At 30.0% G+C, this 12,046-nt stretch overlaps 1 protein-coding gene across 3 annotated transcripts in view; it reads right to left on the bottom strand.

Moving 5' to 3' along the window:
• Positions 1-12,046, bottom strand: part of Gls (glutaminase) — a 78,874-nt gene that overhangs the window by 22,740 nt on the left and 44,088 nt on the right. Inside the window, exons 13-15 of one of the 3 annotated variants that reach the window (XM_047543638.1) lie at positions 11,037-11,168; positions 9,571-9,663; positions 6,019-8,563 (exon numbers count right to left, since the gene is read on the bottom strand). In XM_047543638.1, coding sequence (XP_047399594.1) covers positions 8,417-8,563; positions 9,571-9,663; positions 11,037-11,168 — 372 coding nt within the window. In that variant the 3' untranslated portion in view covers positions 6,019-8,416. Of the gene's footprint in view, positions 1-6,018; positions 8,623-9,570; positions 9,664-11,036; positions 11,169-12,046 lie in introns of those variants that run through there. The other 2 variants (XM_047543639.1, XM_047543637.1) reach the window with 2 other exon arrangements.

Below are 12,046 nucleotides of genomic sequence, written 5' to 3'. Positions count from 1 at the left end.
TAAGGTATACCAAATAAACATCAGTGCTGGTCCTATAGTAGGCAAATATGGGAGATATAAAATAAAACTGCAATTGAGACTGAATAAAAATTACAGTTTTTCAAGACTTTACTTAGCTAAAAACACAGTAAACTAGTTCTCTTTCTCTTTTGTTCTCCTTCAGGAAGAAAAAAAAGATATGTTCTCCAAGTCCTGTTGAAATAGCATGTTTTAGTTGAAAAACTTCACTAACAGGTAGATAGAAAGTTAGGCTCTATCCCCCTCCTCCACAGGCCCATTCTCAAGTTTCTCTTTCAAGTAAAAAGAGATGATAAGGCAGATATCTTTTATTGGTTAAATGATTAAAGAGAATTAATGGTATTAGTCACCACAGAATTTTAACAAAATCGCTTGTCCTGTATTCATCAAGATGGCAATGAAATTTCATTGTGTAGAAAATGTTCATTCATCTCAATTCAAATACTCATCTCAAACATTATTAGTTGGTCTATTTCCTCATTTAAGTTATAAACTGTGTGCACAGATCTGGACCTAAGATGCATGTACCCAAGACTTTACACAAAATAATAAAGAATAAAGCTACACTTTACTGAAGAAAAGCTGTTTCAAGTCTTACGTTTCAGGTTTTTTTTTTAAAGCTAGAATGGCAAATGTCAACAATACTAAAAAGATCTGGAAGTAAAGATATGAGCAACATGAATATTCAGAAATGAAAATCCATTCATGAGCAACTTTGATATAATTTTAAAAATTATCTCATTTTTAGTCAAAGATGAATAATGATAAAAAAGAATGAAAAAGAAAGTATAATATTTAATTTAAGGTAATATATTGAATTTTCCAATTATAATCTTTAATTTTGAGTTAATAGGAGAAAGAATAAAACAATAGACTTTGGGCAGAGTTCAATTAATAATATGTACCATGGTCTTATATAGCATCATTAATCTCATTTAGTGGAAGAAGTGTCAAGACTTAAGGATTAAGTTTCATGTTGTCCCTACAAAAGACATACACATTACCCTTTAGTGATAATTTTTTAAAGTTACATAGAAAATAATGAAAACTGTTCATTCTAACCCAGGACTAAAGAGAAGCTTAATGAGAGAATGAAGATCAAGATTTCAATTTGAAATTTACAACAGAATGGTTCAAGTATGAGTAGTTGGATATACTTCCATAGTTGACATTAATATTTCAGCACCATTCTTATTTTAGTACACACTTGTAAAAGCAAGCACGAGTTAAATTAAATAAGGGCCTTACTCTTAAAAGTTAATGTTTTTCACTTTTATAAACTTGTAGAGAAAAGAGCTAACCAGACAAGTTTAAATTCTGACAATTAAGAAATTGGTTGGGTTTTTTGTTTGTTTTGTTTTGGTTTTGGTGCTGGTGATTAAACCCAGGGCCTTACACATGCTATGCATACACTCTACCACTAAGTTACACCTGAAGCCCAGAAAATAATACTCTCGAGAGTAACAATATTTTAAGTCTTAACATTTTACAAGTCAACAAAGGTTTTTAAAAAATTAATGCATTTCAAGAACACAATATACATTTTCATTTATAAATAAAAATTAAAAATCCCCAAATTATGAAACTGATACTGAAGACAATATGCTCTATAAATAGAATAAATTAAAAAATCAGAAACTTTGTTCCGAGGTCACTTACTGATCCAAATGTTTAAAATACAACAAGGGAAGTAGGCAGTTACTTTGCACATTTCTGGGGAAAGTTAACAAGCAAAGAAAAAAAGTTGTTTTTCTTCTGTCAACATTTGTTTAGAACTTGAATAGCTTTTGCTTATGTAAAACCTTTTTTTACTTATATATTTAATCTAACCCCAAAGGAATATATTTTTAAAAGCCAGCAGTACAATGTTTATTTTTAGAGTCACATTTCTGCTACACTCACTTTCTTCCAAAGGTTCCAGGGTAATGTTTTATTTTTAGAACTACTATACAATTATAACATTCACTTCTAACTTTAATAGTTTTTATTAACTCCAGCATATTATTGTTTACTGAAAAATACAACTAAATACTTTTAATAAATGCTGATGATGCAGACGACAAAATAACTTATATAGTCACATTAGCTAATGCCAATTATTCTTCTCACTAAAAATAAAGTCTGTTGAACAAAACATACAACAGAACAACTCCATCAAAACATTTTTTAAAATGAAAATATGCTAATAGAGAAAATAAAGTGGTAAAAAAGCTGGGAAAGGGAGCTGGGAGGAGTGGGAGCTCAATTCTGTGATTCTAAAAAATACAAGATTATGGTAAATGAAAGTACACAGAACCAGATCCAGAAAGGCTGAACTATGTTTAAAAAAAAAAAAAATCTTCAGCTGTTTACATAATATGAATTTAATTATAGATCAGGGTTTCAAGTGTAATTGCTGAGTAGGTTTTTGTTATACAAATAAAAATCACCAGGAATGCAATGTGAAAATAAAATTTTAAAAACTATTTCAGGTAAGAATTTTTCCTTCCAAAAGCTAAGTCTTCCAAACAGATAATTTCAACATCTCAGGTATCTGAATCAAAAGTATTTAAGAAAGATAAATGTTTAGAGAAAGGAAGACTATTATTTTAATACTGTGTCTAGAAAAATCATATCCTCAGATAGTAAAATTTGGCTTTAAAGGGCTGGGGATGTGGCTCAGTGGTTAAGTGCTCCTAGGTTAAATCCCCAGTACCAAAACAAACAAACAAACAAAACAAAGAAAAGGAAGTTGAATAACCAGGGACTGGGTATACAGTTCAGTGGTAGAGTACTTGCCTCGCTCTGGATTCAATCCCCAGTACTGGGGGGGGCGCGGGGAAATTGAGTAACCATGTTATGAAATCAATTGCCAGAAGTAGTGAGCACTAGGTCACTTGTTCTAATATGAACTTTTTATTTTTTATTTGTTTGTTTCTGGTGCTAGATATCCAACCCAGGACTTCCAGCAGGCTAAGCACACACTTTACCACTCAGTTTATAAACCCCAGTCCTCTAATATAAGCTTTGTGAGGCCATGATAATTCATTTTTTTTTAAATTAAGGTAATACGTGACAGTTTTCCAATTTATGTGTTTTGTAATTTGTTGTTAGTTGTAATTTATACAAAAATACCACAGATATCAGTAAAAAAATAATGCATCTAAGTGCTAATTACTATCCTCCTCATTTTAGTTAGAGGTTGATAAATCAAGAAATCATTAAGTAAAGTCTTACTCAAAACAGGCTTTATACACATGGCACATAGTATTTAAACAATCTCGGAGTTTCAGCTGTAGCTCAGAGGCAGAGCACTTCCCTAGCATGTGGAGGCACTGGGTAAAGGTCCTCAGCACCACATAAAAATAAACAAATAAAATAAAAGCATTCTGTTCTTCTTCAACTACAAAAAAAAAAAAATTGTTTAAAAAAATCTCTATTAATCACAAGTTATAAAAATTAATGAAAGGGAAATACAATCCATAAAACAAATGATAAACAGTTAATCTTAAATTTTCCTTTCATATGCTCACAAAATATAAATAGAATATAAAGTTTGAATTCCATAGTAATAAAATTACTTAGTAAAGATTTATGATCAGTCTTCCTGTTTCAGAAATAAGTATCTTCTCTATCTCTATTACTACTTAAGAAAATTAAGAACTCTAATTAAGAAAATTAAAAAACATCAAGTTTTGCCAGTTCTGTTTTACCTAGGACAGATTTTGCCTCAGATGCCCTTATAATTTTCTACGTTTATTCAAAGAATCATGTACATTTTATGGTATTTATAGTAATAAACTATTGGATTGGGAGGGGAATAAAACAACCTCTCCCAATTCAAATAAATTTCTTATATTTCTAAGCAAGGTAAGAAACGAACATTTTAATTTATTATAATTTGAAATAAAAGAAATACTGCTTAACTTAGATATATTTGAAAGTATGTTCATATATAGTTTTGCCCTTGAACTCCATGACACAGAATGGACTGATTAAGGTAAAGTTCACCCTGAATAAATCTAAATGAAGATCTAGGCCATGATATCTGGTAATAAATTCCCGTATATACCGAATCTCTGACATCTAATTTTGGTTTTATTGTACAAGTATAAATATAATATTTAATATAAATGGTACAGAGGGAATTGAAAAGAAATCACATATTAAATGGACTGATCATACATCTTTTGAAATGCATTCTGGTATTTTCAAAATCGTTCAGTAAAAAATTCAAAATTCTTACAAATGAATAGTAAAGATTTTTAAAACTAAAAATGGTATACAGTAAACTAAATAAAACCATTCCATAAACTGTTCAACCTGAAAAGGTCATTATTTAAACTGAATAAAACCCTTTTTTATGAGAGGAGGAGTACAGGGGTTAAACCTAGGGACACTTAGCCACTTAGCCACATCCCCAGCCTCTTTTGTTTTTTGAGACAGGGTCTCACCAAGTTGCTAGAACTGCTGAGGGTAGCTGCCTCAGCCTCCTGAGCTAGTGGGATTACAGGTACATTCCACAGTGTCTGGCCAATTCTTCTTTATAATAAATGCTGGGAAGTGCTTGAAGTCAAACCTCTTCCCTGTACCGGAGTTCCCCAATATTGTTAGTTACTCTCTTACCCTGACAGTACTGGTAGTGAATAGGAACAAGAACAACAGAAACCACAAAGTCAAGTTTAATAAGTAGAATATACTGTATTTTATAAATCTGGGAACAGCAAAAATTTTAGATTTTTTTTTTTTTTTGTACCAGAGATTAAATCCAGGTACACTTTTTATATATTTTATTTTGAGATAGGATCTCACTAAGTAGCTTAGGGTCTCACAAAATTGCTAAAGCTGGCCTTGAACTTGCAATTCTCCTGCTTCCACATCCTGAGATGCTGGGATTACAGGTATATGCCACCACAAAAGGAATATAATAGATCAATGAACCATTTATGCATAATATACTACGTGGAAAGAACGGTGGGTCACCTTCAGAATATAAATAGATTAAAACTGGAGACAAAATAAATACACAAACACATACATATACAACATACCCACACATTATGCTATCAACATATGTTAACAGCTCTTTCCACATACATATATACCTATGAAATGCTACACTGTCAGGTCAAGACCACAAGCATTTTGAGTCTCTTTTTCTTTTACTTCAAACAGGTTAAAAAATTCACCTTTAAAAACAAGGATGATCATATACTATTACATATGCTGAATACTCAATGAAACTTCTTAGTAACTAGTCCTAAAAGAAATTAAAAAAAAAAATCCACATACTAATAGAAATTAAGCAAGCAAATTTTAAAACTTCTACAATATAGTTGGGATATCTTTAGGTGTATGGCAGTTTTAATCAAATAGAAAAATGTTAAAAGTACAGGACCCACAATGTATGCAGTCTCTATAATTTGGATTATGTTATGGAAATAGACAAAAATTCCTTCTGAAAATTAAATCCATTAAGAAAGAAGCTAAGGTGAATTTCTATATTATAGCTGTTCTTAATATATATTAAGTCAACTGCGAATAACAGTTTTATTGTAATATAATACTATGATACTCTTCATTTCATTTAACAATTTTTTCCTGCTCTTAAGGCACAACAGATAAAATGAAAGTTACATAATGAATAACATTAATCATATTCTTCATAATATAGCAGAAAAATCCTGTGAATAGGGCTATTTTTTTTAATCAAGGGGGGAACTATGAGAAAGGTCTTTATTCAAACATCCTAATAAAACCAATAGGAAACATCCTCTTCCCCTAAAAACCCACCAACACTACGCTGCATTAAAAAAAAAATCAAATCAAATAAAGTCTTTTGAGTATTTATAGTTTCACATTGAGGCAGTCTCAGAAAAATAAACATTTCGAATAGTATAAGGATAGTTTTTCGTAGTATCTTTATAAGGATAGTTTTCCCCTAAGTTAAAATCCCATTTGTTGTACTTAAAATGTTATAGTTGTTTTTATATATATAAAAAAAAAACAATAAAATCAGCTTAAAATAAATTTATTGTACAATACAAAAAGTAGGCATACTGGAAAATAAAGGTACATTATTAAATATACAAAGCAAATGAAAGAAAGCTAAACAACACAAATGTTTTAATTCAAACACTAAGATAAAATGCACAACATTTATGCTAAAAAACCAAGTATATCAAGAAGAATATGCATTTCAAATGAAATGTTAATGACGCCAAAAAAAAGGAGAAAAAAAAGAAAAACAAATATGCTATCTTGTAAATGCTTGAATATCAAGAATCAGTAATGGCACAAAACATTAAACCCAATACTGGGTACTTTTCAAGAACTTTATTTGAAAAGGTATTAAGAATACTGAAGGAATCAAAATATGTACTTACACTGGCAAAGCTTTTCTTTTTAAAAATGTATGGGCCTATTCACAGCATCTTACCTCTTCTTCCATTCATACCTTCCTATAAAAATTTCTGGATGCTTGTTCTTAAAAACATCTCTAAACACAGCAGTTTGGAAAATCCTACTTCATTTTTAAGTGTGCATTTAGGCCTTCTCAACATTATATGAAGTGCCACAAAAGTTTTGGAATCTATGTAAATATGCACACATATGAAAACAACTTTTATTTTATAAAACCTCTGAGCAAAATGGGAAAAGGTAACAATTTAGATCACAGAGGGAAAAAATAAAATAAAGCCTTTATTCCAATTAAGGCATTTAGTTACCTGAATCACAAATGGCCCTGGTGGAACTAACACAAATGTGCCACTGTCCATAGGTTCAGCAGTGGCGAGGCCTTGAGAAACATACAGTTAGGATATGTAGCTGACTATCAGCAGAACATTCAAGCAACCATAAAATCCTTAATAAAATCCTCTAAAACGTCTCATATAATTACTTAAATATTTAAATTTAACACCTATGTCCAAAAGGCTTTTCGCTGGTAGGGAACTTTTCCCCTAATAACACAGTTCTCAAACTCAAAACATCATATGACCAAGATTTTCTATATCTATATTTGTACCTGATATCTAAACTGTAAAAGATATCTAAATTGCTCAGTGAAGTCTTTTTTGCTATACTATATTTACTTTTACAGACTTTACCATACCACATATATGCCATCATTTTAAGAAGCCATAAAGGTTTCCTTCTCAAACCTCTCCCCACAACATTTACAAGTTTAGAAATATATTTAAAAAAAAAAAAAGAACTTGAAACTATGGGGAAAACCAGGGAGATATATGGAAGAAGGAAGAAGTGTGAATAGGTCCTACAGAATTTTACAATCACTTTGCCAAGACAGACTTTAAAATACTGTGCATAATTATTTGGAATCAGGTTATGCAGAACCTATGATTCTTCCCTTAAAAACAAGTTTTGATTCTCAATATTGCATTTTAAAAAATGAACAAAAGGATTCAAATTTAACATATTTTAGTAGCACACTTACTACCTTCAGACTAAATTCATTTCCTAAGTACTCCAAGAGAATTCAAATAAAACAAACTTTATGAGATGTTATAATTTATCACAAAAGAAATATTCATTAGCATTTATGAAATTATTAGAATAAAATTATTAAAAGCTAAAATCAAAATCTGCCATTCATATTTAAATATAACAGAAAAAGTTATATGGATGATATGAAAATAAAATTCATATTGAAGACACACACCATCTCTCCTTCCGAGTAACCATTATAGCTTTTTAACAATGAAATTCTTTGGCTGGAAGGTTTCAGTAATGTAAAGACACTCCTGTACAAGATAGTTCTGACAGAACTCAGGAGCTGCACAGTAACGAAGCAAGGAAATATATTTTAAAGTGTTTGACAAAGTTTTAAACAAATTTTTAAAAATTTAAAGCCAATGTATCATTAAAAATGGTATTCATGTAAACTTAAAATAATTTTATAATCTATTACTATTATAAATAAATTTGGAATTCATTATTTTGAATTTTTAGTTTTGTATTTAGCATAGAAGTACTTTCCATCGCTACTATCAACATCATGTCAGTTTTAAAACTAGAAAAGAAAAAAACTAAATGCAATAATTTATTAATTCAACTGTAGATTTTAAAACTAAGAAATGACACCTATGGCTATACAGGCAAAATTTTTAATTAAATCAAGGTTTTTAAAAAATTTCTCTTTTGTATTTTTAAAAAATAAAGCAAATTTGCTTTATTCATTTGCAAATACTTTTTAAAGACCAACAAAGTCACTGTTTAATCTATTATCTTTTTACAAAGATTACAAGCAAAAAAATAAAAAATAAAAATAAAAAGCTTATGGCTCCAGCACCTAAGGTTGAGAACATAAAAAACTCAAATAAATATTTATAGTTTGCAAAAAACTAAAGATGTTTGAAAGGTTAAGTGAAGAAACATTCTGAAACTAGAACCCATTTCTTTAGCTTTTCTCTCCCAGACTTTCCATTCTATATACTACAGTTGTAGAGATGTCCTCATTTGACTCAGGTGACACTTTTTTCCATACTGTCTCTTTTAAAGCAAGTTCTTGTTGGAGACTTTCATAGTCCAATGGTCCAAAGGAATGCTAGTTGTTCAAGCAACATACATAATTTATTAGTGTACTTGAGTGAAGAAAGGTCCAAGCTATAAAATGGTATTTTTCAATGAACGTTATTAAAATCTGTTAACATTTTCACCCACCACCATCTGACATTTTACTTCATGTTACTCATGTTGACTACCCATAAAAGTTTATACTCTGTTAACTTGGCATAATTCTCAAATATTATCAGAAGTTACTTTGATTGCAACTAATAAAAATTTAATCTGGCACTAACAAAAATTATTTGGTATATACTAAAATTATTTATAAGTGCTTCATAGTCTAATAGGTAATTTTACTATAAACATTTTTCCTATGGAATACAAAGGTGCTGAATTAAAATTCTCAATATAAGTTCTTTGGTCCAGTAAAAACCTACATATAGATAAAAAAAAAGTTTAAGTCCTGATTCTTATTACCAACTGTAAAATAGAAATGTATAATAATATGAAGCCAGACATTGTAATAATAAACAGGACTTCAGGGGCATGAGGATTTTCCATGAAACACTCATGGTAGAAAAAATATTTCATCTATAGTGGATTATAAAACTTAAGAGGCTTCATAAGATCTCCCACTAATATTGTAATACCTTTACATATTTATCCACAAAGGAGACAAGGAATTGAAATACACTTTAATTCAGAACTATGACAAATATTATGAGTAAAAAAGACTTTCTTTTTAGATTAATAGCATGTAACACCTTTCAATATCTTTTTATAACAGAATCAATTCTAAAAGTCTTCCTCAAAATAGCAGAAAACCAGCCCCAACTCTTAGGCTAATTAATTCCAATTTAAATACCAAAGGCCATATTTAATATCTACATACTGGTAATCCAAGATAAACGCATCAACAATTTGTTTGCATTCATTTGTGACTGGAAAGACATGAGAACACTAACAAACTTAAGTTTTAAACAGGCGAATTTCAATCTCTCTCTTAAAAGAATATTACAGAATGATCTAAGACAGACTTTGGCTTACCCTCTGATCTCCACCTTCTCTTCGAGGATCAAGTTTTTTTGCAAAGTGTCTCAAATTGTCATAGTTATGGAAATTACACAGAGAAACAAGATCCTGTAAAGAGTTACACAGAATAGGTATAAGGAAAGACAGTGGAATGAATCTGACATAACTTTCCTATGTACATATATGAAGACAACACAGTGAATCTCAACATCATGCCCATCCACAAGACTGGGATCCTAATTAGAATAAGATATAGATCCCATGCTTTATAAATACATCAAAATAGATTCTATTGTCAAGTATAACTAAAAAGAATTTGAAAAAAGAAATTGGTTATTCACTAGCTATGTTTATTCACATTTTAACAATCTGTGCATATACTGTCCACTTAACTACTATCTCATAGAAACCACCACTGCAGCTGGGCATCATGGTCATATAGGCCTGTAATCCCACCAAGTAGGGATGCTAAGGTGGGAGAATCTCAAGTTTGAAGCTAGCTTCCGCATTTAGTTGAGATCCTACCTCCAAATAAAAAATAAAAAGTGTTGGGGATGTAGCTCAGTGGTCAAGGCCCCCTGGTTTACTCCCCAATACCACAAAAAATAAACAAACAACCACTGCATGCTAAGAAGCATGGCATAAGGAAGAGAAGTAAAATCAGAATAAAGAAAGATACAAGTCCTGAGAACATTCTTACTAGCATGATCATAGGACTCAGTAACTCAAACTGTCTTTCACCTTCTGTAAAACAGAGTTTATAACAGGCCACATGAAAGCATTCTTCAATGAAATAACTGTAAAGTACCATGAAAATATGTCAGAATTCTGATTACAATCTATTATACTTTATTTTATATACAATCCAAGGTCAATGTCTAGTTTGTATAAAATATAAAAGACTAAATAATAAATCCAAATTTTAATTGAGAAAAAATCTGCAAAAACCATTATTGTACTTAATATGGACTCTAGAAAGTAATATATGTAAAAACCATGAAGTGAAACATTAGCAAAAATTAGGCAACAATAAAATACTGAACTAATCAAAAGCAGCACAACTTTTAAAAACTTAAATTTGCAGTGCTTATTTCCACACACACAAAAAGGAAGGTAATAAGTAAGTCAAATATGTATATTAATGATACAATAAACCTTAATTAAACTGAAATTTAAACCTAAATTAAAGTTTGATTTTTAAACTACTTATCTGTATATTTTGTGAGTTTTTGAAAACCACCTGTAACCATGAAAATTATAACATAAGCATCAATCAAATGTAACTTTTTGTGAGAAAAATTAAAAAGGAGCTGTTTGGTAGCAGCAACTTGAAGATCCTCCATGAGTATTTCCATGGCTACCCAGCAAGTGTCACACAGGCAGACACAGCACCAAAAGTGAAAACTATGGAAAACAGGTAAAAAATAGAATTACTGGGTGGTTTAACTTATATGGTTATTATTTTCAATAAGAATGCTTACATGACAGAAGTGAATTCCCTTAACACTGTTGCCCATCTTGTCCAAAGGAGGAGACCAGCACATCATGCCCATGACATTGGGGACAACTAAAAGAATGCCCCCAGCAACTCCAGATTTTGCAGGAAGACCAACCTAAAAATAAGTTGATAAAATAAATATTCATGTAAACATTTTAAAATAAGAATTGTTATGTTCAATAATAGAGGAACTGGTTTAAAAATTATGGCATATAACCATACAAGAGAATTTCAACATTTAAAATATTATAGATGAGTATTTATTAACATTTGTAATATAGTAAATAAAAGACAAACTATAAAATAGTTTCGGATGAATGCTTTAAATATAAAAAGTTATTTCCAAAAACATTTTCTAATCTGAAAATAATGAGAAATTATATCTTCTTAAAAGATTTTCTATGATATACTGTCAGAGGAAGATTTAGAAATAAATAGTAATTCAAATCAATCCTCTTTAGAAAGTTTGTTTACATTATGCATAACTTGACATCAATTATGATAAAAGAAAAATTAGTACCATCAGTGCAGTATTTATAAATGGCTTACTAACATTCAGACATTAAGTACTTCTTGATAAAAGTACACAAACGAGGTGCTCTTGCACAAAACCAAATAAAACAAGCCAATGGAAAATATCTGAATTGGACAGAACAATTCACAAGAAATACAAAGCACAAGAGAACGTATATAATAAACAAAATCTAGACCAAGACAAATTACAGGATAAATGACCCAACCAAAAATAATGAGAAAAAGAGAGAGCATGGAGAGACCTATAGATTAAAAGAAAATAAAGAGACACAACCAATCACAGCACATGGTCATTATTTGCATCCCAAGTCAAACAAACCATAAAATGATAAAATCATAATGTATAAAACAATCTAGGAAATTTGAACACTAACTATCTTGATATTAAATTTAATACTGATTAAAGATAATGTTAATGTTTTAATATGTAATATTTAAGTTTTTTAATATGTAATAATG

The sequence above is a fragment of the Sciurus carolinensis genome, chromosome 3 (assembly GCF_902686445.1).
Source record: "Sciurus carolinensis chromosome 3, mSciCar1.2, whole genome shotgun sequence".
Classification (NCBI taxonomy): Eukaryota; Metazoa; Chordata; class Mammalia; order Rodentia; family Sciuridae; genus Sciurus; species Sciurus carolinensis.
The sequence above is the reverse complement of the archived record's forward strand: the minus strand, read 5'-3'. Positions and strand labels throughout refer to the sequence as shown.